At 36.0% G+C, this 26,555-nt stretch overlaps 1 protein-coding gene across 1 annotated transcript in view; it reads right to left on the reverse strand.

Annotated features, from left to right (window-relative positions):
• DDX10 (DEAD-box helicase 10) overlaps positions 1-26,555 on the reverse strand; it is a 213,564-nt gene that overhangs the window by 165,088 nt on the left and 21,921 nt on the right. Inside the window, exons 9-13 of the mRNA XM_031675526.2 lie at positions 26,214-26,298; positions 13,795-13,896; positions 12,555-12,642; positions 9,627-9,715; positions 7,068-7,545 (exon numbers count right to left, since the gene is read on the reverse strand). Coding sequence (XP_031531386.1) covers positions 7,068-7,545; positions 9,627-9,715; positions 12,555-12,642; positions 13,795-13,896; positions 26,214-26,298 — 842 coding nt within the window. The remainder of the gene's footprint in view (positions 1-7,067; positions 7,546-9,626; positions 9,716-12,554; positions 12,643-13,794; positions 13,897-26,213; positions 26,299-26,555) is intronic.

Consider the following 26,555-nt stretch of genomic DNA (forward strand, 5'->3'; position numbering starts at 1 on the left):
GAAAAATATATATATATTGACTTGACAGAGGTTTGCAGGAAGATGCTTCAGAACAACAACATTTGGGACCAATTATGAGGCTTCTCCCACAAGCCACGTCTGGGGTGAAAATGATCTGCGGCAGAATAGTGGCGGTGCTAGTGCAAAGTAAAAGAAGAGAAAAAGAACACTAAAAAAGATACACTAAAATATAGAAATAACAGGCATCAAAAAAGCACAATCAAAAAAGTCAGCTGGGCCTAGGCATGACCAATTTCAGTCCTGCCACTTCCCCAATTTGGACCATTAGGCAAGCAACCGAACTTTTCAAAGCCTCTATTTCTTAACCCACAAAATGGGGATAATATTGCACAAGGCTGTAATAAGAGTTCAAGCAATGAGACACAATATTCAAAGGCAGGGCAGATTATAGAAAACCAACAGATGTTCATCGTTTCCCGATCTTCTTCTACAAAAACAAAGCTGTCTGCAGGAAGTTTCTGGAAATGAGTTAACATGGTTCATTCCCATTTTTAAATCAAATAATTACGGGGGTTTGAAAACAGCTAAATCAGCACTCCCCTGAAGTAGTCCATCAGCATGCCCAATCACTCCCCAAACACGGGCATCCCTTCCTCTAGAATGTCCATTTTTAAATTAACAGCCTTAAAAGTATAAACAATATCCAACCATAGCCTAAAATCTTCTTTATAACACCTTCTAGAAGTATACTGCACAGTATTAATATCCACAAGAATACTGCCAGTTAACTGGACAGAGAACTCAACCTGGAAAAATACTCGTATAATAATAAATCTCATTTAATGACTCCACATGAAATATCCACCCAGTAATTTATAACCAAGTGACTCATTTCTACAGGGCACTGTGCTTGCCTCGTTACAGTCTGATTATATCCAGTTATGAACTGTCCTTAAATACCTGGCTGTGATGTCAAATGGACGTGTGATATCAGCGTAGGGCTTAGCGCTCTCCAGATCTGGGCAGGGCACTGATATTAACTATGCTGTCATCACAAAAGCAGTCTTGTTTCCTGACACTACACCTGGAATAAGTGAAATGCATTGCTTTTTCTTCCTACAATGTGTCCCACTTCAGAAAAAGGCCTTATTTTCCCATGCTACCCCAGACACTGCCTAGCCACGGCACTGGCAAAGCGCATCACCCCTTTACCTACGGGTTCCTATTGTACTTTATCAAATGGGAAGAGTAGCTGACTTTCACTGTGCTCCTTCTACGGACACCGACTGTGCTGGCTGTTGTCTAAGCATCACAATGACTCTGCCAAGTATTTATTTTACAGAGGTGGACACTAAGGCTCAGAAACTGAAACTGAACAGCATGCCAGAAATAGCACACACTTTATTGTGGCCATGGTTAGGCTCATTCTGTACTCTTTGCTTAGAATTCTTTTTCCCCTTTCAATGAACTTATACCCATTACTTAAGGCACAACTTCCCTCAGGATGTCTTCTGAACTGTGGTGCCAATATGAACGCTTTAAAACATCTGGTTTCAAGAATCAATAAATGGACAGAAATCCAAGATTCAGTACTGAATTTCTGTACTGAAATTTTGATTTAATAATCTGCTCTGAGGGGGTGGGAAGGGATAAATTTGGGAGTTTGAGATTTGCAACGGTTAACGACTATAAAAAAATAGATAAAAAATAAAATTATTCTTTATTTAATATCTTGTAATAATCTTTAATGAAATTAATAATGAAAAAGAGTATGACAATGAATATATGTACATAGACATAACTGGGACATTATGCTGTACACCAGAAATTGACACATTGTAACTGACTACACTTTAATTTAAAAAAACAATAATAATAATAATAATCTGCTATGTTAACTAAAGTGTAAGCTTCTGAAACTCATTAAGAACCTCACACACCTAGTAGGCACTCAGTAATTACTGCTAGGAAGAGAAAAGAGAAAGTGAGAAGGAAGAGAAAGGGGAAAGGAGACAAGACAAAAGGCAGAAAAACTCCCAGCTCCCATATAGTGGAATCTTGATTCAGAACTTTGAATATTTTTATAAGAGAACACTTATAAACAACAATCTAACAATAAAGTTAGCTTATCTATGCTTTACCACCAACAGCGAGTTCTTGAAATACTAAGAATTTTGTGCCAAAATGTAAGAGTAAATGTAAACAGAATATAGATTCAACTCTAAGAACAAGTAATCTTTGAGTATCATTCAAACCGTAATTAAAACTGATCTGTTTACTGCTGAGAAAGCTTTAAAAGGACACTTGCTAAGATAAGATGGAATCCACCTGTCAGTCCCATTTCTAAACCATTACAAAATATGAGAGAGAAAAGGATATGTTTAGAGATTTCATTCTCATATTTAGGAACATGCTTTAAAGTCATTTTCAATTTAATCATTTTAACTATATATTTATTCATGCTTTTCTCTAACACTGTAGGTTAACTTTCAAGACACCCAAGAGCCAATAAAGCAAGACAAACTGAGTCCCTTTCTATGGTGGGCAGTCAAGCCACCTTCTCCTACTGCCTTAGCGCCTGATCAGCACAAGTGTGCTCTTTCCTGCCCATTTCTTTCATTGCTCCATCACTCGTGACGACCTCTCCAGTGCTAAGGGGATGTGTTTCTCTGTCAATGCCTTGATCCTGTCAAACAGAAAAGAACTGTGACAAGGCAGTGTTCCAGAAGACACCACCTGCACCTGGCACTCAGCAATACCTCTCGTCTCCTTTCATGCCCAAGTCTAAAGAGGTAAATATATCAATTCTGAATTCCAAGTGACTGCACACAATGGGAAGCCCAAAATTATTTACAGTGCTGTCAGTTACACTGGCATTACCCACTTACAGAAAGTAAACTACACACAAATGATGGCAGACAACAGGGGAAAGAGAATGTGATTTGACATCAGAAACAGATTTGAGTCCTAACTCCACCACTGTGACCTTGGAAATGTCACTTAAAAAAAAGTCTTTGAAATTTTAAATAGTATCATCTGCCTTTCCTGTCATGAGGATAAAATTCGTATTTGCAGGAAAGTATTTGGTATATGGTAAAATACCAAAAAATCTATTATTTTATAAATAATGATATGATAAACAAATTCCATGTAAACTATAATCCAATGTGTTCCCACTGACTCCGAGGCTCTACTGAGTTCTACAACTGCTCCTAAGGAGCAAAAAAAGAAGAAAAAAATAATCAAGACAAAGGGAACAACCTGTGATACAAGTAACGAAACCAGTTCTCTTGTGTGCCTGGCATGCTGTCTCTAAAGACACATCTAAAACAGGAGCAAAAATATGTGAACAAAAAGGCAGCAGTATCTGAAAAAAATACTTAGTCTCCCAAGAGGAATATATTCATTTGTCTGTGTAAATGATAGTATTATTTCCCATTTTGTGTATGGTAAGGTTTTCTTTACCTTTATCAGGTCTATCCTTAAAAATAGATAATAAAGGAAAAAAGCAGCCTCCAGTGAGTGATGGCTGCAACGCAGTATGAAAATGTAAAATGCAAGAACCAAGGCTAAACAAGAAAGCCAAATGAGACTGTGGATACAAAAATCACACTGGAAACCAAACGCCTTGATAAAGAATAAAAAATATGGCAATTTGACTGCAAATAAGTATTGATTTGGAAAATTCAAAGGCAGATAACAGGTAAAGTTGACAACCTTTTTATTTCTATTTCAGCTAAAGAACCAATCATTTTAACTCTTTTTGTGTTCAATACTAGGGAATGTGCAGAAAGAAACAGAAAAGCATCCCTTTATCAGCATCTCAAAATCCTGTAACTGCCCCAAAAGTTCCCTCACATTTGATACATACACCATAATACTTCCAGTTTATTATGGTTAAAAAAAAAGTTATTTTAAAGATAGAACTTTCTATAGTATAACATGCAACGTATTCTTAGTTAACAAAATTTTACATCATTACTATCAGATACTTAAATTTACTATCCAAATTACAAAGCTTGGCCAGCTCAGGTATATCATTTAAGACAAATAAATAGGTCATTTATGCTCATGTTTATAGAAAGTGAATTCAACAATATCTTTCAAATCATTATAAGTCAATCAGGCAAATCATACTTAGTTTCAAAATACAGATTTCAAAGAATAAACTCTACAGATATAATTCACAGCAAACAAAACTATCAAAGTGAAAGAAGAGATAAGAAATTCAATAATTCACTTATTCATTCATGAAACATTTGTGAAATCTCACTAGGTGACAGACACGGTTTCAGGCTGTGAACACACACTGGTTAGTAAGACAATAATTTTAGAAAATTCAAAATCCAGTAAGGAAGGCAGGCAAATAAACAGCTTTGTTTTGTGTGACAGAGGTTATAAAAAAAAAATTAAAAGCTAGGAATAGTAATTAAAGTTTAAGGACTCTTGCAAATCAACAGGAGAGAGACCAATATCATAACAGGAAAAAAAAAAAAGGGAAAACAAGCAATACACACACAGAAATCACACAATGGGTAAATAAATGAATAATGGTCAATAATATAATCAAGGAAAAATAAATTCAAACAATTAGTCAACATTTCCACTAACTTTTTTCAAAACAGTAAAAACGTGAATATTCGGTGTTGGTGTGAGTAAATGGGCACTGACACAGCCAGTGGAACAGTGATCAATACAACCTCTCTGTGGGATAGCATGGCAAAATGTATTAAAAGCTTTTAAAGTGTGTCACATTCCCAAAGTCATCACAGGAAAACTACAAGCCAATATCCCTTATGAACGCAGAAGCAAAGACCCTTAACAAAATATTAGCAAACAGATCCTAAAATAGATAAAGGCAAACACATCATGAGCGAGTGAGGTCTATCATGGGAATTTAAGGTTGGTTCAACATTAGAAAAATCAATGTGCCAACAGACTAAATAAGAACTGTATGTTCACCCTAAGAGTTGCAGAAAAAGCATTTGACAAAAACTCATAATCCATTTCTGATAAAAACACTAAATCAGTAGAAATAGAATGAACCTTCTCAATCTGTTAAAAGCATTTACAAAAAAACCTATGGCTAATATCAGATGCAAACATCAGACTGAATGTTTCCCCTCCCTAAGATCAGGAACAAAACAATGGTGTCCATTCTCACTACTGCTATTCAACAAACAGTGTAATCAAGTAAGAAAATGAAATAGAAGACAAATAGACTGAAAAGGAAGAAATGAAACCATCTTCATTCACAAATACCATGACTGCCTACAGAAAAAATCCAAAGAATCTCCAAAACAAGCCACTAAAACTAAATAGGACAGTTTAGAATAACTGGTACACAAAAAGTGTATTTCTATATTCCAGCAATAAAAAATGAGAAACAAATTTTTATAATATCACTGAAAACTATAAAATAGTAAAAGATGAATCTAACAAAGTATGCGTAAGATATGCATGCTTAAAATTATTTTAAAATGCTACGACATTAAAGAAGGCCTAAATAAATGGAAAAATATGTCATATTCATGAACCAGAAGAGTCAAAATTGTTAAGATATCAATTCTCCCCAAATAGATTTCTAGATTCACTGCAATCTCAATGAAGATACAAGCAGACTTTTTATAAAAATTAACTAGCTGGTTCAAAAACTTACATGAAATGCTAAGGTCCAAAAATAGCCAAAATAATTTTTTAAAATATCAAGTTGGAACACTAACACTTTCTGTTTTGAGATTTACTATAAAGCTATACTAACCAATACTGGTATTCATGATGAAAGGACAGCTGTACAGAACAGAAGTGAGTCAACCTAGAGACCTATACATACACAGTCAACTAACTTTGAACAAAGAGTCAAGGTAACTAGAATGGAAAAAGCACAATATTTTCAGAAAACAGTAGTGGTACAACTGGACATTCATATGGGAGGGAACAGAGATAGTTGGAACCTTGACCTTTACCTCACACCATACATAAAAATTAAGCTGAAATGAATACTAACCTTAAATTCAAGTACTAAAACTATAAAATCCCCAGAAGAAAACATAGGAGAAAATCTAAATCAGATTTCAAAAACCAGATTATTGGTCAAGAACATGAATACCAGGTTCAAACTTCAACTCTGTCAATAACTAACTGTGTGCCTTACCATTTGATTACTCTGTATCTCCGTTTTTCAGCTCTTACTTGTATAATGCCTCATAGGGTTATTCAAGGACTGAATGAGATAATGTCTAGAAAATGTCTAATTCATATTAAGTACTCAATTAGTATGTTTGCCACTTTTAAGGTTTTTATTTAAAGAAACACCTATCCAAGTTTCAGAGTTCAAAATTTAATATTTCCTCCTGTGAGTCTTAGAATTGCATCAAGAATAAGAATTCAGGTTCATTTTTCATTCAATTCTCTTTTTAAAAAAAATGATCAAGAATAAGGCATACAAAGTAAAAAGGAAAATAAGGAAAGGGAGGAGAAACATATTTACTTTGCACATCCAAGTACCCCAGAAAAAGGTGTATTATCTGGATTATCTCTTCTGTTCCTCCTAGCAGGTGTCTAGTAAGAAATAAAGGACCTACAAGAAACTTTCAATAAACCTTCATAAGTGGCTTTTAAATAGAAGTGCTGGCTTTCTATTTAAGATTCTGGATTGGTGCCCAAAACCAAATGTCTCATTAAAAGTAAAATTCATGTTTAGAGAGATTAAATTGCTATAAGGAACATTTGTAATTATTTAAATCAGAAAGTAGTATGTTAAGAATCACAATGAAGGATCCTCACACCATAAACCATGGGACACCATCACCTTCCTTAACGTTATAATCATGACTCTGGCTACTTTTAAAACACGCACTGCAAAACCAATAAATGAGAAGATTAAAGCTGTCAACCTCTTAGAGTTTCCAAAGTTATAAAAACTGAAAATCCTCTGGCACCTATTCCATCTTTAGGTATAAAGATGGAGGGAGAGTCCACAGCAAAGAAAACCATTCTACAGATTTCTCCTACTTACTTTCCTACAGTTCCCCAAAGGCAACAAGCAGAACATGGTAAGATGTTGGGGGAAATAAAAGAGGACACTCCACTGGGAGTAAACTTACCTGTAATGTTTTATTCTCTTTAAGATTCAACCCAAACACATTGTGCCGCTTCACCTTAAAGAAGTCAGCATCAAGGCCATCTTCCTCCTCCTCCTCATCTCTGTCCAAGAACTGCACAGAAACTTCCTTGGTCTTCTGTGACTCTTCATCGCTAGGGACACATTGAGGTTGGGACCCTTTTGCTTTTGTCAGCTTCTCTTCCATTCCTTCTTCATCTTCCTTCTCTTCTTTGTCTTCATCACTAATACCATCATCCAGTCTATACTCTGTCTCTTCTGGTCTTTTTCCACCTTTCTGAAGAATCGACATCTTCTCATTGAAGTAGGCTCTAAATTCTTCCACTTCATCACTGGTGAGGGAGGGAGCCCTTGGCTCAATGACTTTATCATCTTGGCTCACCACCTGTTCTGTGGTGGGTTGTAATTTTTGCATTCTCTGAAGAAATCTGACCCGTGGTGCCACAGCAAGCCCGAGAGACCTTAAATATGAGCATACGAAAACAGCTATCTCAATACACTGTATCGATGTGTGTTTGTGAGTTTATTATGAAATGATTTCTCAGGAGTTGAGATTTTTAGTTTTCTTCTTAGGGAAAATGTTCCTCTGAGATACAAGTCAATCTTGGCAGCTTAGATGACCCAAAAGATACTGAATAACTGTCAGAAAATATTGAAGACATCTCATTTTCCATTAAGAGGTTAACATGGTACAAAATAAAGAGATGAGACCAGAAACAAGGAATGGTTCAAGCTCTAGGTCTGCCTATTTCCAATACAACTCTCTCAGGCTCAGCTTCCTCAAATATGAGTAACAATACCTACCAGGCCTATCACTGTTGTTGTAAATATCTGATATACTAACCATATGAAAACACTTTGTAGAATATAAATACTAACACAAATACTAGCAGGAAAAGGCATGGCCATGAAAAAACAAAACACAACTCCCTGCACTGCATGAACTCAAGCATTATCATCCTTCCTTCTAAGACATAATGTAACACAATCACTTCTATAAAAAAGGATTTTTAAACCAGAGACCAAAAAAAGAAAAAAAATCTTATGTTCTCTTTATAAAATCAAGATTTACTCTCTGATCAGGTCTTTCCCGGCTTCTACCTTCCCACAGATGGACTGGAAAGCAAGGCCTGATATAATAAAAAGCTAACGTTGCCACATGGATCCACTGCCTTTTTCCTATAGACATGACTCACAAAAACTGAGAGGTATCGTTGTAAAATGTGGATTCAGAAACAGAACTGTTGAGGTTCACAACCTGGCTCTGTCACTACTAGCTGTGTGATCAAGGTGCATTATTAAATATGTATGTATATGCATGACTGTGACATTGTGCTGTACACCAGAAATTGGCACAGTGTAACTGATGGTACTTCAATTAAAAAAAAAATCTCTCTATACAAAATGTCCCCTAAATATGGCCCTGCAGCATTAAGATCTGTGCCTCTCCTCTTTGCTAGTATCACAGCTACATCAATGACAAAATAGGGTAAGAATTTCATGCAGCAGAAAAATCAGCTAATAATCTAAACCATGAGTCGTACTCAGAAATTATAAAGTGGTCAACAGATAAGTGAACAAAAATGTGTCCACAGCATATGATTCTCCATCCATTACCTAAACAAAAACTCAGTGATCTTACTCTGTTATCTAGCAAATTAAATGGTTTTAAAATGTTACTTTTGACAAATTACCTGGTATACTGAACTTGCAATCTAACATGAAGAAAACAGCAGCTCACCCAGATACAGATTTTTATTAGACTCAATTTAAAGGTAAAGGCACTCAAATTCCTGGAGAGCAGGCCAAATATACAGACCCTGCCTTGAAAGTATATATTTCATCAGAGACTAGGAGATTTCATGCTGACATTCAAAGTATGATTAACCTCAAGAGTGCTTCTATAGGATTTCATCAATGCCTTTCCCACAGGTAGGACTCCATTGAGAAATGGATGCTCCTCCTTAAAGCTGAAAAGGTTAGGATTAAAAAATCCTTCAAATACTAAGCCAAAACAAGACCAAGAGTTCCGTTCTCATGTAACAGTAAGCTCAATTGCCAAACAGGGACGTTTTTGCCATGGGAACTGTGAGCACCTGCAAGAAACACCAAGACACAAAGAATATTCAGGCAATAAGCAGCATGGAAAACCAATCTAAAATAGGCGACTTGCATCCAAAGCATAGAAAGAACTGTCTGTGCTGAACCAGGCCCGCATCTTAGAAAACAAGAGGACTACAGACAGTTAAAGATTTCAAAGAATGCTTATCAATTGCTCTCCATCTACTTTAAGACCAAATTATAGGAAACAGCCAGTGCAACTCTCAGGAATTTATACTTACAAGTAAGAAACTTCTTCCTGACTGAACTGAACACCCAACGAGCTTTCTACAGTTTGAACACTCTTTTTCTCTGCAAATATTTAACAGATTCTTTTAAGGTAAGGCAGAGTGGCTTAAACTAAGACTCTCAGAACCAGGTTTCAAACAAATTCCCTCTGACTTTGAGGACTCACAATCAGAACTGTAATATGAATACTCACAGGGCATATTCAGGTATAGGTAGCTTGCTCACATCAAATATTTCTTTATCCTTCATCAGATAGACTGAACGTATATAGGAGACAAAACACTGTAAACACAAAAGGTTGAAATGTATGATGTGTAACAGTTAGAAATGGAAAATGAATTTTAACCAAGATGAAAGAAAATTAACCAAAGAGACAAATTCAAAGACAGTGAAAAAACCTAAAAAACAGTTGAGTATATCTCAACTCCACAAAAACAAAAAAAACCTACCTTTTTAGAAATGTAGTATTAGAAAAGACTTTAAATTTGGTTTCATCAAGCCTACTCAATACAAAATACAACCTTCTCAAAAAGCTTTCTAGAAGTTAATGTCATTCAGGTCCATTAACGGGAAGAAACATGGGCTTTGGAATAACACAGCTGATAATCTGAGCTCCACATTTTACTAGCTGAGCAAGTTCTCATTTCTCTGTCAGTGTCTTCATCTATCAAATATAATATAATAGCACCTTCTACTTAGAGTGTTATGAGAATTAAATGAGAAAAAATGCATGCAGAAAACCTGGGCATATTTTCTGCAATACATTAAGTACAAAATAATACCATTTATTCTTACTGGAAACATCCTTTGACTACTACTACAACAAAATAAAACTTTACTGCACTTCATTAAATTAAGCTTAATAAAATCGTAAGGAAAAAGTTTATTCCTAAAGCTTTTCCTTTTTTATTATAATTTCAAATAATTCATCATAATTTCAAGTAGTGTGTCATTAATTTGTAATCTTTCTTCTGTTCGTGTTTAAAAAAAAAAGAAAGAAAACTATCTTTATGTCAAGAGCTATTACAAACTAAAAAGTAAACATGATCCTGGATCCTGTGTCAGTCTGTAATATAAACAGGCAGCAGATGATGAAACATATCTAAGTAAGCAGTTTTATTTTTTGGTTTTAAAATTAGTTTTTGTAAAGTACATTTAATTCCCATTTCAGTATTTCCTAAACTTCACATTGTCTCTAACTTTACACTTATCTTTTCTTCAAACCATTTACATTAATCTTCAAACCATTTTCCCTGTCTCTATAGGCATTAAAATGAACAATTCAAGGATAATTTTTCTCCCCTACAATTGTCCACAAGGAATCAGTTGCTTATCATTTCTGTTCTATCCAGATGATAATCAAAAGCTAGAAAATCACTTCTATGAAACTAGATAGCTTGCTGCTACTGGCAACACGTTAGCCATTCTGCTAAACCATGCGTGACACCCAATAAATCACATCATTTATTTCAATGTGCTTCTCTATAATCTTTGTTGTGGAAGACTCACTTGTATGCAGAAACCAGTGAAACAACACCCTTCCAGTGTTTCATATTTCCCAATTCATAATTGAATGACTTGAATGTGGTTAAGTCACAATATATCAGAATTCATGTATATTATTTTCAAATGTGTATTATTATTTCCAAAGCTTCTAAAAGATTCAACTCCTAGCTTGAAGTATGTCTACTGGACAAAACAGGAACACATGCACACAAATGTTTTCATGCCCAAATATATGCCCAAAAATTTTAAGAAAAAACAATTGTTTAAAGACCTTTTTCATTAGATTTTAGATGAAGTGAGCTTACAGAAGTCCAACTATGCCATAGTTCACTATTTGGTCCTCTTATATTTTGGAATTAATTTCTCCTGATGTATCAGGGAAGTTCTTTAGAAAGTCAGACCTGGATTTAAATCTCAGGTCTGCCACTTAATAGCTACATGACCCTAGACAATTTTTAATTTTCTCACACTCCTACTTTACCATCTGTAAAAGCAAATCAATATCACCCACTGCATAGGATGTTGGGAAGATCAGATAACATGATGCATATGAAACTGTCCTGTAATAGGGTCATGCCATGGCTTAGTGCCTAGCACATACTAAGCATTTGAATTTTAGCTTTTATCATTAACGTTGTTATATCAAGCAGAGCAATAATAATTCAATAAAATATAACCTAGGTTAATTTTTCAAATGTAAGATCTGCTCTTTAAATAAAACGTCTTTGCTCAGAATACGCAGTTTAACAAACCGTAACACTAAAGCCTGACCACTGCCTTTCCCCGCTCAGGCTCCTCTATCCACTTAGGATGCCCTTCCCAGACCTCTTTTCTATCTCCTTCCTCCCAGCCTCCGAGCCCCTGCTCTCTAACTCACTGCTGATGTGTTATGGAAGATGCAGGTGTAGATATCCTACGTAGATTTCGTAACTGAAATATAAGTGTTGAAAATGAAGAACTTCATAAAGGAAGACCCAAATATCTGTTGATTCAAAGACTGGACAACTGTAAGCACAATGCAAAATAATTTCACGTCTTCCTTTTCTAAAGGATCTACTGCTGGGTACTCTGAGAACTAAAAAATAAGTTTAACTAAAAGTGACAATTCTTTGTGCATTTGCCAACCAAGAGGATTTCTAAGTCCAAAAAAGCATTTGGGAACATTAACCCATATCTATAGATTAAAATCTCATTCCTAAAGACAATTTAGCAAGAGGGCTATGCTTTCTAGAAATTTAACCTGATATAGGAATATATTAATCTTACAGTCAAGAAAGTGCAGTCAGGAGTTAATATCAGCTTTACTGAAGAAATCAAAAGATGATAACTTTGTCACGTATATTAGAAATTCAGCCACTGTGCATTAAAAATCATCATTAAGAGAATTTTCTATATGTCTGACAAGATTACGGACAAGTAATACATACCTCCCCAGGTTTCTCTAAGAAATACATAATTTTATCAAAGTTAAAGAACAAGCTACACTTATCTGAAAGTTATACTACCTAAATATGTGAAGCATAACCTTGTAATCTAGAAGCAGTAGAAAATGATAAAGTTTAACTTTAATATATGCCCTATTGCAATGGAGGTATCCAATTCAAAAATGACTTACTCTTTGAGCTCTTTCTTTTAAATCTCGGTCTTGAGCCAAAAATGATTCCAATTTTTTCTGAACGTCTATAAGTTTTTCTGGATTGATTCTTTTGGAAAAAAAGATAAAGGTTAAACTAAGACATCTCAATTTTGAAAACTGAAAATAGTACACAGCATTTTCCCATTCTCCTCAGGATTTTTAAATCTACATGATTTCTCACCTATACACTAGATTAGACTGAAATTACACTAGACATAAATTTGACTGTCTGCATATTTTGAATAATGCAGGAAAAAGACATTTAAAAAATCAGACATTTTCTCTAAACAGCCCATGCCAAGTGAATGAAAGGCTAGGCTAACGTCACAATTAGGAACGCTTAGTTCTGAAGTCTTTAAAAATAGAAATAGCTCTCATGAGAGGTGGATCACTAATGAAATGGAATAAGTGAAAGCAAACATCATTTTTTGTAAGTTTGTTTTCAGTCAAATATCATAAAACGAAATTTAAATAATAAACAAGTAGCCAAGGATATAAATATTGTTTTCCTTATCTAGAAATTAAGCATAATAAAACAGAACCATTACTTAAATCTGCCCAGGAAGCTACAGGGAAGAATGAAATCCTTACAAGGGTGTATTCAAGGTTTTACAAAGGAAACCCCACTTGCTTCCCTCAGTTTAGACTGAACCATTTTGTTCCTGCAAAATGGTGGTGATAGGTAGTGGGAGATGAGGTGTTTTTGTATTTTTTTTAATTACACAAAATATCAAAATATACAAAGGTAGAAAACTTTCACTGAGCCTCAACAATTATAACCCACATCCAATCTTGTTTCATCTAAACCCTTACCCACTCCTCCACCCCAGCTAACCACTCTCCAAATTATTTTCCTCCAAATAAAGCCAAGATGTTTCAAGGGTCCTGACACAAGTGATACTAGAATCAGTTCTAACTTCTTCAATGACAGGAGAGCCCTAGCCTCTGAAATGAACAGACAACCCTAATTTCATCCAAGAGGTTTAATCCTTTCAACCATCAATGCCTCCCGATGCTAAGAAGTTCTCTTTTTCATCTTATTTTCTCCACTGACATTCTTCTGAAAAAAGTCGTTAAAAACAAAGCAAACAAAAAGTCAAAAACCAGAGACAGCAGAAAAGATCAGAGGGAGGAGGGAATTAGGTGTATGTAATTAGGCATAATAATTTCATGCCTTCATTTTCCTAACAATAACATCAAGACAGCAAATAGCTCTTACTTGATTTCCTTCACAGGCACTTTCTTCTGAAGGAGCTGCTGCACCATCCCTTTTTCTTCTGAGGGAAGCAGAATTAACAAAGCTTCACCATCCTCTTTGTATCTAAACAAAAAAAAAAAGAAAAAGAAACCCCTTCCACATTAATGCAATCTGTGTTTTACATTTTAACAGTTTGATGAATAGGTAACAAGAAAGGAAGGGCACCAAATTAGTAAATATTAGGATTATCATTTTTTTTTAATCTGTGACAACAGATAACAACAGAAAACTAGGGCTCTGAACACCTTTTTCAAGTTTTCACCACTAGTTATAATTCCTAGTGCGTTTTAGGCTATACCACAGAAGAAGAAACAAATCCATTAAGAAGAATTTCTTAAACAGCTCTCTACCTATAGCAAGGAGACCATTTCTCACTCAAGCCACTAGTGTTGTAATAAAACTAATCATTTAATAAACATGGCATCCAATACGTTAAGGAAATCAAAGTATCTTCCTGGGGATTTTTCTTATTTAGAATAACACAGTTCAGAGTTCTGAGACATCAGTTATGAGAAATGGATCTCTGCTCAGGCAAAAAGCTTGCCTCTAATCCATGACCTCCCTTCCCTCACCTAGTACAGAGGCACTACCAGAAGTTTCTACATAAGCAGGCCACAAGGCACCCATAGCTACTTGGAGCTCCTTTTGCTACGTACATACAGACTTCTTTACTACCTCAGATACTACATGCAAGCAGTTAAGACAGAATGGAATCAGGTATTTGTAGAAATTTCTTAAAGACACAAAACAAAAAGTAATATCAAAGCACTTTCTTCAGGGTTCACGCTATAAAATGTAAGGGCAGATGACTTTTTATAGTTAACCAAATAAACTATTAACTGAGAAACTTTGTGCCAGGTATAAGTTGTGAAGAACAAAAATAAACAGAAGATGAATATCCCTGCCTTCAGTGATCTAAAACCTAACTGTCTAGAAAAGACACACACACAACAGCAGCAAGAGATTCAAAAAAATAGCCCCAAAATGGTAAATCAGTTAAGTAAGAAAGTAGAACCACTGGCAATAAACGTCATGAACTCAGAAGTGAAGGAAGGCCGCTCAGGGTGAGACAGAGAAAAAGAGAAACATGTTACAGCAGATGAAATCCGAGGTGAGCCTTAAAAATGGACAGAAAGGGAAGAGCTAAGGTATTCCAAAGAGGGAGAATGGCATGAACAAAGAAGCGGAAACCAGAAAATATAAGACAAATGCAGAGTGAACTAAAGAGAGGAGAAATTCAGCCGAAGCTGGTGTGTGTAAGTGGACAGCAGAGAAGCTTGCTGGAGAGCACACGCAAGCCTGGTTTTGGAGGACCCTGGATGTGTCTGTAGAGAGAGATTAACTACCACTGTATATAAACAGAACTTTACCACTAACACTGGAGGGAAACTGGCTTTGTTAACTTATGGTCAATCCAAAGACTGAAGGGCAATTTTCATCTCACGTGTTGATTTCAAAATTCTATTCTTACCCACGAGGGTAAAAAAATTCCAGTGTAATACCTTTACGGAAGTATACGTATGTGTATAGATGTGTGTGTATGGGTGCATTTATATATCTTTATGTGTACAATGACAGGTGAACAAGTATGGAATAAAACATCAGAGGTGTTAAAGGTTTTAAGTTAATACATAAATCTAAAAAAATTAAAGGGCTACTATACGCCAGGCACTAAAACAGAGTGATAAAACAGACATAGTTCTGGCTGTTGCAGAGCTTACAGACCATTAGGGGCAGACATAAAACCTATAATAACAACAAAGTGGTATAAATGTTCCAGCAGACATACAAGAAGCTGTAAGAACACGTAACACAGAGCTCTACTTGAACGTGCTGTAAGAGCAAAAAAAACAAAAACAAAAACAAAAACAAAAAAAACTGCTTGAGGAAATGGGAAATGACATATAAAAAGCTGAGACTTAAAAGAATAATCCAGAATTAGTCAACCGTTAGGAAGTCAACTTTTCCAGGGAGAAAACAGCATTTGAGAGAATCCACTGGTTAGTTTTGGCTACTTCATGTCTGCTTGCTTTTTTCTAGACTTTCTAAATGCTTGTGTATTAGACATGGATAAGAAAGCAAACACACATTTACTTCTTTTACTAAATATGTTTCATAACTGAAAAACCTCTTCATTGTATTTTAATACAGACCAGTATGACTCAAATCTTTCGTCTTAATTTACTATGAAGAAATATGAATTTAAAGCATTTCCCCTAAGCACTAAACTATCTGTGCAGGTAGAAATTATTAGTCTATGAAATAGTGAGGTAACCAGACAAACAAGGTATCTGAGAGACATTACAACTTCTGAAGTCCCAGGAATTCACCAAGGACAGGGCGAAAGTCAAAGGGGACAGAGATCAGTTAACACTGACCACTACGTATGCACTCACCAAATACCCTCCAAGCAGCCAGACTCTTGGGGTGAAGCCAGTTACCTTTACAAGCAAAAAGGCTTATTTCATGTGGCACAAAGAGAAATATTTGGGAAGAAGAGAGAACACTGGGTTGAAGCATAACAAAACCTTTTAACATTCTATATCCAAATTCAGAGATGGAGAGAGAAAGTACCAAGGCTCCCAATTCAGCTTAGGCCAGAACTGCAGCAGAGGGGTACAGAGAAATCGCTAGGTCATCAAAAAGGCATCCAATGAACATCTGGACCTTCAGACTGACTCATAAACAAGAGTAAGTCTAATCACCTACATCAATCTTATCTACCCACTCATGCATCCAGGGATAATCTCAGAGGATGAGTTATGAGTAGAGTCACAAAAGGGCCATATCCAAACTTTTAACATTACAGCTAACAGAACATACACGTAAAAGGCTATGGTTAAGACAGACTGCAACATGAAATTTAGAAGAAAAAGATTCTTAAAGGAAAATGGAAAAACATGTACCAAGGTCAAATCCCACAAAGCAAGTATCTTTTAATAAAGATCATCACTGTTTATTTTACCTGTCTTTACATCACACACATCCTTTCCCAGAAACAATGTAAAAGCACAAATTATATCCCACATGCCAACACCCAAAATTTTTCAGTAAGCTTTTATTTCAAAACTAAAAGCACTTTTTAAAAGGCATAAGCACATTTCCTTTTTTAAAAAATTCTTATAAGAATAATCTGTTTACCCATGAGTTAGCTTTTAGATTTCAAAAGCAATATCCAAAGCCTGAGGCTAAATATATGTATAAAGAAAAATAAATGTTCTTCATAAGACCTACATTTTAAAACTCTATATATTTAGACAGATTATCTTAAGAGACATTGTAGGCACCAAATAAAAAGCCCTGCATCTGAAAAGTAACAAAAATCTCATTTCCACCATCAGTGTTAATACTACGCTACATTTATGTAACTCCTTAGAATTTATGATGAGCTTTATTTTACATTAATTTGCTTGTCTTAAAAGCAAGCAACCAAGATGCTTAGCAGTGTATTTACAATAAACTCTATTCAATTACAAAAAACAAACAAACAAACAAGCAACCAACAGAGGAAGCAAATAAAAAATAAAGTTCCTGAAAGGTCAAGAAGTTGGCCTAAATAAATAATCAGCTGATCACTACATGGACTTTAAACTTTAAATACTTCTTTTCAGCTCTACCAGGATTCCCTCCAGAAAGGAGGATCCTCTATCTGATCATAATTGTCTGATATCAGTAAACTTACTACCCTACAGCTCAATTGTACTTGTAGCTAAAATAGGAGAACCAGAGCACTGGCTCTTGGATCACAATGGTAATTATTTCCTTGAAATAACCTTGAAACAATATGGCCAGAGGAAGGGAAAAAAGTCTTGGCATTCTGTCAGTAGTCTGCCTTCTACCCAAGAACCATTCATCCTCCAATTCAGATTCCCCAACAAAAACTCCATTCTGGTGAGTCTTTTAGTGGCCCTTAAACCTTGTTCACTTCTACCTTCAACTATTGCTGTAGCGTGATCTGGCAGTGTTCATAACTGCCTAGCCACTGAGTGCTCCCAGCCTGGTTCTCCAGGTTACCAATCAGGTTATCAAAGAGCATTTAGAATGGTTCCACTTTTGAAATTTAAAAAAATATATATACATACAGATATACATAAAAAAGAAATTTTTCTAGAATTTAGGTGGTTTAATTGTTTTGCCATTGCCAGGAATTTGAGTAATAAATAAACATTACTTTTGTAGAAAACACAAGTTAATAAAAAAAAAGTAAAAAACTTTATATGCTTTTAAAATCTACATCTTTCATATCATTCTTTCCTCATTTAATACACATCTGAGTACTACCAATGTTAGTTATTCTCTTATCTTGATCATTAAACTGAGGAGACATATGAATTTGCCTTTCACACCCAATAGACATCATTTGTATCTAAAAACTAGTCATTTAAATATCTGGTGAGTGAATAAATGCAAACAAACCACTAGAAACTGCCCTCACAGATGAAATATTGGATTTGGAGATAGGAGAACTGATTTCAAGCCTCAGTGATATTATTCATTAGCTTTATAACCTTGGATATTGAGTTTTTTTTTCACTACATATTGCATTTTCTTATAAATTATACAACTTGAATGAGATGGCCCAGGTCCCTTCAGGACTAAATTCCACACCGGTGACTCTTAATATACTAGTCACTGTTCACAACACAAGTATGATGGAGAAGTAGAGAAATGGAGAGCACTGTTGGTCACACGCTGTTATTCCACTTCCCTTCTCTCTCTTCTGTCCCCTCCCTGTGTCTGCTTCTGTTCTCCCTACACCTTAGCCTTACCTGCGGCAACCAGCCCCCAGAGCTCCTGTCACTATGGGAGGCCAGTGCAGTCAGCCATGTGGATGCAGAAGGACAGCCATAGGAATCAGAGTCCAATTGTTCTGTTCCTCCTGCACAATGTGGTACAAAGGAGAGCTTATTCCAGGGAAAAGGGTATCTCTGACTCACAGAATATCTAAAGATACTACACGAGATTTAAAAGAGAAAAAGACAGACTGGGAAGCATTCTGGGAAAAATAAAGCCATCGGCAGCCTAAGATCTTGGAAACAAAAAGAGGTATGCCTTGATAGGCTCAGCGGTTTGACAAATGAGGTTCACCATAAAATAATGGAAAGAAACCAAGCTGGCTAACTTGTAATGCAAGGGAAGCTTCTAGCAAACTGATTAAGAACAAGGGTTTATGAACTGCACAGGGAAAGGGTAGAAATCATTGAACTTTGTCAACTCTGTCCCCAGGAAACAATTTTTTTTTTCAAAAAAACTAAAGCTTTAATAGATCGAGAACAAAAAGAAAACCCATACAGAAGTGACACTGATACCACCTAAATTATACTTTCAGGAACCGGAGAGATATGATTAATCTCATTTTACAAGAGAAGAAACTGAGCTTTAAAGAGGTTAAGAACACAATCTGAGGGTACACAGCCATCAGATGACAGAGCCATATCCAAACCTAAACTTCTTGACTTTTAAGGACAATGTTGGATCAACTGAGGGATATTTATCTCATAGTCCAAACAAAGAAGGAAAATGTACATATTTTTAGTTTATCCTCATGACCACAAATGGCAGCCAATTTAAACAGAAATATCTACCTTCTTTCTCGAAGTACCTGATTTCATGCATTCTAGAAGCCCTGCATGGGAGCAGCGGCCACTAGACTCCCTTAAATGAAAATGGCTAGTTCGGGGTACACTGGCAAGAACATGAGTTATAGAGTCAGAAAGACCCAAACATAAATCCCAGCCATGGGACCTCTGAATGATCTTAGACACATTCTACCTGACGATCTGACAGTTTCCTAATAAGAAGACTCTCTCATAAGGCTATTATAAAGGCTAAACAAATTCATTCATATTCATCCAGATACTTATTGAGTGTTAGAAAGTGAATGGCTAAGCCACAATCCATCACTCACTGTGGGGGTGCAGGGGAAAGGGGTAGGGATGAAGCTGCCCTGGCCAAAAATTTTTAAAAAGCAATACAGTCAAATCTCTTCATAAACATGCTAATGACCAGTTTCCTGGTAAACAAACATGATACATCAGCTAGCGTGAGAGTCCTCATTGATAAGATGCTAATACAGTGTACCAGCGTTGCTTACAGTCTATGGATTTAAGGGGTAGGTTTCAGGGTCAGCCTTGTAACTATACCAATGACCCACCTGTGTAAGTGATAAACCTTGTATATCACTTAGGGACTTTCAGGTTAATCTGGACCAGAGCACACCCTGATGTGGCAAGAATGATCCTGTGGAGCTGTGAGGGAGGTCCCAGACCTCTCCCTGCTTCACTTATACCTCACAATTACAACTCTATACTTGAAATTACATATTCCAACAGCTTGATATTAGGTATGGTAGGCAGCTTCCAAATTACTAACTTCCAATAACCCGGGCCTCCTGGACAAGATTAAGCGTTGACCTTGGTCTTAGCTATGTTTTCTTGGGTTTAACACCAAGAGCAAAGGCAACAAAAGCAAATATAAACAGTGGGACTATATCAAACTAAAAGGCTCCTGCACAGAAAATATTTGCAAATCATGTATCTGATAAAGGGTTATGACACCCAAAATATTCAAGGTACTCACAAAATAGCAAAAACCAAAGAATCTGATTCAAAAAAATGGGCAGAGGACTTGAGCAGACATTTTTTTCAAAGAAAACATACAAGTGGCCAACAGGTACATGAAAAAGCTCTCAACATCACTAATCATTAGAGAAATGCAAATCAAAACCACAGTATCATCTCACACCTGTCAGAAGGACTATTATCAAAAAGATTGGAAATTACAAGTGTTGATAGCAAGGATGCGGAGAAAGGGAACCCTTGTGCACTGTTAGTGGGAATGTAAATTGGTGCAGGCCCTATGGAAAACAGTATGGAGGTCCCTCAAAAAATCGAAAATAAAACTAGCATATGATCCATCAATTCCACCTCTGGGTTTTCATCCAAAGAAAACAAAAACACTAACTCAAAAAGATATATGCACTCCCATGTTCAATGCATTGCTTACAATAACCAAGATATGGAAATAACCTAAGTGTCCATCAGAGGATAAGTGGATAAAGAAGATGTGGTATATGTATACAATGGAATATTACTCAGCCACAAAAAAAGAATGAAATTTTGCCATTTGCAACATTAATCGACCTCTAAGGCATTAAGCTAAGGGAAATAAGTCAGGAGTAGGTGGGGCAAAAATAGATTCAAAAAAATAGTGAAATAAGTCACAGACATCACAAGAAAAAAAAATTCTGTAACTATGTATGGTAACAGATGTTAGACTTACTTTGATGATCATTTTGTAAAATACACAAATACCAAATCATTATGTTGTACGCCTGGAACTAATAAAATGCTGTATGTCAAATTATTAACAAAAAATAGATGGAGTGTGACTTCTGAGTCTAGGTCACAAAAGTCATTGCAGCTTCCACTTTATTCCTTCTTACCCTCTCATTTGCTCTCTGATGAGGCCACCTGCCATGTTGTGACAAGCCCTCTTAAGAGGAGGCCCACATGGAAAGGAACTGGGAGACACCTCTAATCAACAGCCAGCAAGAAAAATAATCCTGCCAATAAAGACATGATTGAGCTTGGAAAGGGATCCACCCTTCGTTGAGCCTATCACAGTACCTGTGACACCTGGACTGCAGCCTTGTAACAGACCAAGAGCCAGAGGACCCAGATGTGCCACACCTGGATTCCTGACCCACAGAAACCATGAGATAATATATGGTTCTTGCTTTAAGCCACAAAAAACGTAGAGTAAATTAATTACACCACAGTAGATAATTAATATGTTATCTCTGATTCATAAGTCTGACTTGAGAAACTAATTGTGTTATCTCAAGTGTCTACGCCATGCCAGGCCCTGCTCCAAGTGCTCTGAGAACATTGATTAAGTAGACAAACTCCTTTGCCTTTATGGAGCTTACTATCTAGCGAAGAAAGGAAAAAAACAAAAACAATAAATACAGTGAATAAATGCTCTAGTATATTTGAAGGTGTTAAGTGCTACGGAAAGAAGAAAATACAGAACAAGGAAAGGAGTGGTTGGGGCAGTGTAAGAAAGACAGCCATGTGGATACTTGTGGAAAAAGCATTCCAGTAGAAAAAACGGATAAAATAAAGGCCCGGAGGCAGAAACATGCCTGGCATGCAGAAGAGATGGCAAGACCAGTGTGGAGCAAGGGAACACGCAGAGAATGATGGAAAATAAGATTGGAGGGGGTTGAACAGTACAGGGCCAGGAGGTCACTGGCTTTTATTCTGAGTGAAATGCCATCAGAGGAGTGACATGATCTGACTCGCGTTTTAAAAGGACCACTCTGTCTGCCATGCTGAGGACAGCCAGCAGGAGGGCGGGGGGGAGTGCGAGGGAACAGGGATTCCTAAGAAATCCCCCTTATCTGCCTCTATAGAGTGATCATACCCTACCCCAGCTCAGTGTTCCTTGACGGAAAACAAAGGGTTGGTTTTGTCCTTTTTTTTTTTAAGCTTTAAATCCTAGACACCAACAAACAAAGGCAGAAGGCCGCGCAAGGAAGCACAGCCTCTGTCTAGAAGGAGCTGACGAAAGACAGGATCTCAATGAAGGAATCAAAGTAGTAAGAATTTCCACCAGCAAAGACTGTTCCTATCTTGTACCAAAGACATACACAATATGCTTCAGTAAATTATTATCATGGAAACTGTCTTTCTACTTTTATTATTTCAATTTACAAACCAATTAAAGATACTATTCAAAAAAATTCTCATTATCTATTCTATAAAATACCAATATTTTTCACAAACCATGAACTCTTCACAAGTTACCACATTAGAAATTTTAACTAGCTTCCATCTTCATATTTGCTGTTGTTCTAAGCTTATGCTGGCAGGCGTGCAAGGCAAAGAACTGGCCTCTGCTGCCCCCTACTGGAACCATATTTTGCTACGGAAATCTCCCTAAAAATCTGAGACCCACAAAATGCAGCCAGGCAAATAAGGCTTAGTGGAAATACTGCTGGAATTTTACCACTACTCTGGGAAACAAAACAGTTACATATGTAAAGTCTCACCTTTTACCTATAAATGGCCAACCGTTTATATATATTCACAGTTATAATATAAACTCCCATCTTCTACCCACAGGCCCCATTGCCCAAACAAAACCATTTTAAAAATTAGGAGTATCTCATGTGTACTGACTTTCCATTCCCAAATCTTTTTTATTTTCAACTGGGCATTTTTATAAGAAATAGAAGAGCTTGGTTTTATGAGTACCCAAAACTGCAAGCCCTAAAGATATTTGCTTTTAACTGATAGAATGTATCACGGGATATAGCTTTATGAAACTATATTCCTATTTAAGGAGATCACTTTGTTAAAAGGGGTGTGGATGGTTAAAAAAAATAGAAATTTCTCTCAACTGCTAACGATCAAAAGAATTTTAAACAGGTGAAGAAACTAAAACAGAATAAGCACTTAATGCAACAAGTACCAAAATCACCCTTTATTTTTACCTAAAACACAGAAAGGAAAAAAACACTTTCCCCAAACCTTAGCTATTTTGCCACAAAACAGTGAATTCATCTCTCTACATCCATACATTACAGTTCACTTCCAAAAGCAAACATTATCCAGCAACCTAGGTTTAATTACAGCATATACACAGGATTTTAATTAGTTTCAAATTTTAATTTAGTCTTTATTCAATTCAATTATCCAGTCTGATGGCCCACAAAACTTTCTAATTATCTCTAAGCCCATTAATGGCAACTTTTAAACTGCAGTTTGGTTTTTCTTTTTTATTAGATTGTCAAAGAAAACAAGCATTACATACCCGAAACCTTTCCACTGACTATAAATCTAAAACAGTCAATTCAAAATATTTTTAATTGGTTACAAAGGGTCAAACAGGTTTGTACTTTGAAAAATAATAAGCACATTAGAAACTACATTACAATAGTTTTTCAAATTGGTATTCTCCCTTCAGACACAATCATTGTGCTGTTGTACCCCCTCCTCGTCTCCACAGTCATTAAAACCTATTTAATGCTCACCATGGCATGTTCAACAACATTAGACTTTTAACAACTTCTCCAGAACCAAGAATCCGGAAATATTTTCCCTTCTTGAACCTTTTTCTGATATACTGAGATGTCCAATAATCTTCACATAGGATGAATAATTTTAAAATACTGCTAAATGTATTCTGCAAAGGAATCAGCTTGTCCTGTCCCTGCCCACATGCACTGGCACATCTAAAAAGCTTATCTGACCTGCACCCCAATGTTCATAGCAGCACTATTTACAATAGCCAAGACATGGAAACAACCTAAATGTCCATCGACAGATGACTGGATAAAGAAGTTGTGGTATACTTATACAATGGAATACTACTCAGCCATAAAAAAATGATAAAATAATGCCATTTGCAGCAACATGGATGGATCTGGAGATTGTCATCCTAAATGAAGCCAGAAAGAGAAAGAAAAATACTACATGATATCACTTATATGTGGAATCTAAAAAAAAGACAAACTTATTTACAAAACAGAAACAGGCTTACAGACATAGAAAACAGATTTGTGGTTATCAGTGGAGTAAGGGAGTAGGAAGGGATAAATCGAGAGTTTGAGATTTACAGACACTAACTAATATATATAAAATAGATAAACAACAAGTTCGTATTATATAGCACAGGGAACTATATTCAATATCCTATAATAAATCATAATGGAAAAGGATATGAAAAAGAATACATATATGGGTCTGTGTATATATATGTATAAAACTGAATCACTCTGTACACCAGAAATTAACACAACATTGTAAATCAACTATACTTCAATTTTGAAAAAATGAAAAAAAAATGCCTGTTAATAAACTCACATCTCAAAAACCTACAGAAATCTGAAAGAAAACTTTCAGGTAATAGGGAGGTTTATGTGACTCAAAAAGATTATAACCTCTCAGGAGACAAAGATGTCTGCTTCTCTTTGCATGTGTAAACCTAAGAGAGTTGTCATTTGTTCCTGTAACTGCAACAAAATTAGAGATGGGAGTAAATTATCACATTTTGTTGAAATTACGTATTTTATTGTCTGTATTCCTTCTCGGTTTCAAGACGAACAAGCTCAGGTGTTATGCCTGTTTTCCTCATTATATGTCCCACCACGTACAATGCTTCGCACTTAACACATATTTGTTAAATCCATACAGAACAAATGAGTGAGTAAATCTAGATTACTTTCAGCTGTCTTTATAGTTTTCCATTTTATGGTTTTATTATATGAATCTGTTGTTCTTTGGTTCAACAATTTTAAGCAAAACATATCTTAAACATATACCAGTACTGCTCAATAGAACTTTTCACAATGATATGAATGTTCTATAGCTGCTCTGTTTAATATGGTACTAACTACATGGGATTAACAGCAGCTTAAATGTGAGCAGTGTAACTAAGAAACTGAATTTTTATTTTAATTTAAATTTAGCTGTACTCAATTTAAATTTAAATAGCCACAAGTTGCAGCGGTTACAATACTGCGTGGCACAGAGACCACTCCTTAACTTCAGGGAAGGATGTTCAACCACTGACAAGGGGGTCAGCGTTTGGAGTTGTTTAAGGAAAGGATCACATTTTAGGATGCGGACATGTAGAATTCCTGTATTTTCCAGTACCCTCTCCCTCACAAAAACTATCAAGAGCAGATGGGATTTGAGTCTGAGTTAAAATACAGACAGATACATTATAAATCATGTAGTTAACAGAGGAAGAAAATATCTTGTATCAAGAACTTGTATCTGCCAATCAAGACTGAACCCAACTGTCTACTCTGTGAAGTCTTCCTCCTGTATTTCCTCTGGAGCTCCCTCTAATTCCCCCACTAGAAAAAAGGAAAAGGGAAACCTATGACTCAGAACCACCCTACCTCTTATAAGCACCTATCCAGAGAAGGTAAGAGCACAGAGCTAGCTTACAGGAGTCAGACAGCCTGGGTTCAAATCCTCGCTCTATGGATCTTCAAACAAACTGTTTAACTGCTCAAAAGACTCGAATTTTGTCATCTGAAAACAGAGACTGAATAAACAGTCTTATACTTCACTGACAGGATTCAAAGACATGATGTTCAGTAAGCAGTTCTAACGAAAAGCTTAGTAAGGGAAGAAAGTTAGAACAAAAACACTAAAATAAGATTTTCATGCATTTTTCTCAGCACTCATCCTCCAGTCTCAGCCACAATGACTTAGAAGAGCTGTCCACCTGCTATCAACCTACATCACAAAAATGCCAAACCAGCACTCACTCACCTGAACTCCTCCATTCTTGGTCTGTACACAGTTCAGGAAGCATGCTTTTTCACTTACATAGAACCAAGAGCAAAGACACAAGCCTACCTGGCGGTTCTGCCAGCTCTGTGAATGTACGTGTTAGGATCCTCTGGACAATCAAACTGAAGAACCCAATTCACAGCTGGGAAATCTGTACAGAAAGAATATCAAGTTGAAAAACCAGGTCTAAGATATGCCCCTGCTGCACTATTTTTATTTTATAATGTTGCTTGCCAGGGCTTTCCATCACATCAAACTGACAGATATCATCTGTGAATTCTATTAAAAATAAAATTGACTGCATGAACCAAAAGATAATAAACACTTCTTTTCTTTGACAAACTGAAATAAAATTAATGACGGTGTTTGAATGTGAAGATTATTTTGTATCTGACACAGAAGAGACAG

This window comes from Vicugna pacos, chromosome 33, assembly GCF_048564905.1.
Source record: "Vicugna pacos chromosome 33, VicPac4, whole genome shotgun sequence".
Classification (NCBI taxonomy): Eukaryota; Metazoa; Chordata; class Mammalia; order Artiodactyla; family Camelidae; genus Vicugna; species Vicugna pacos.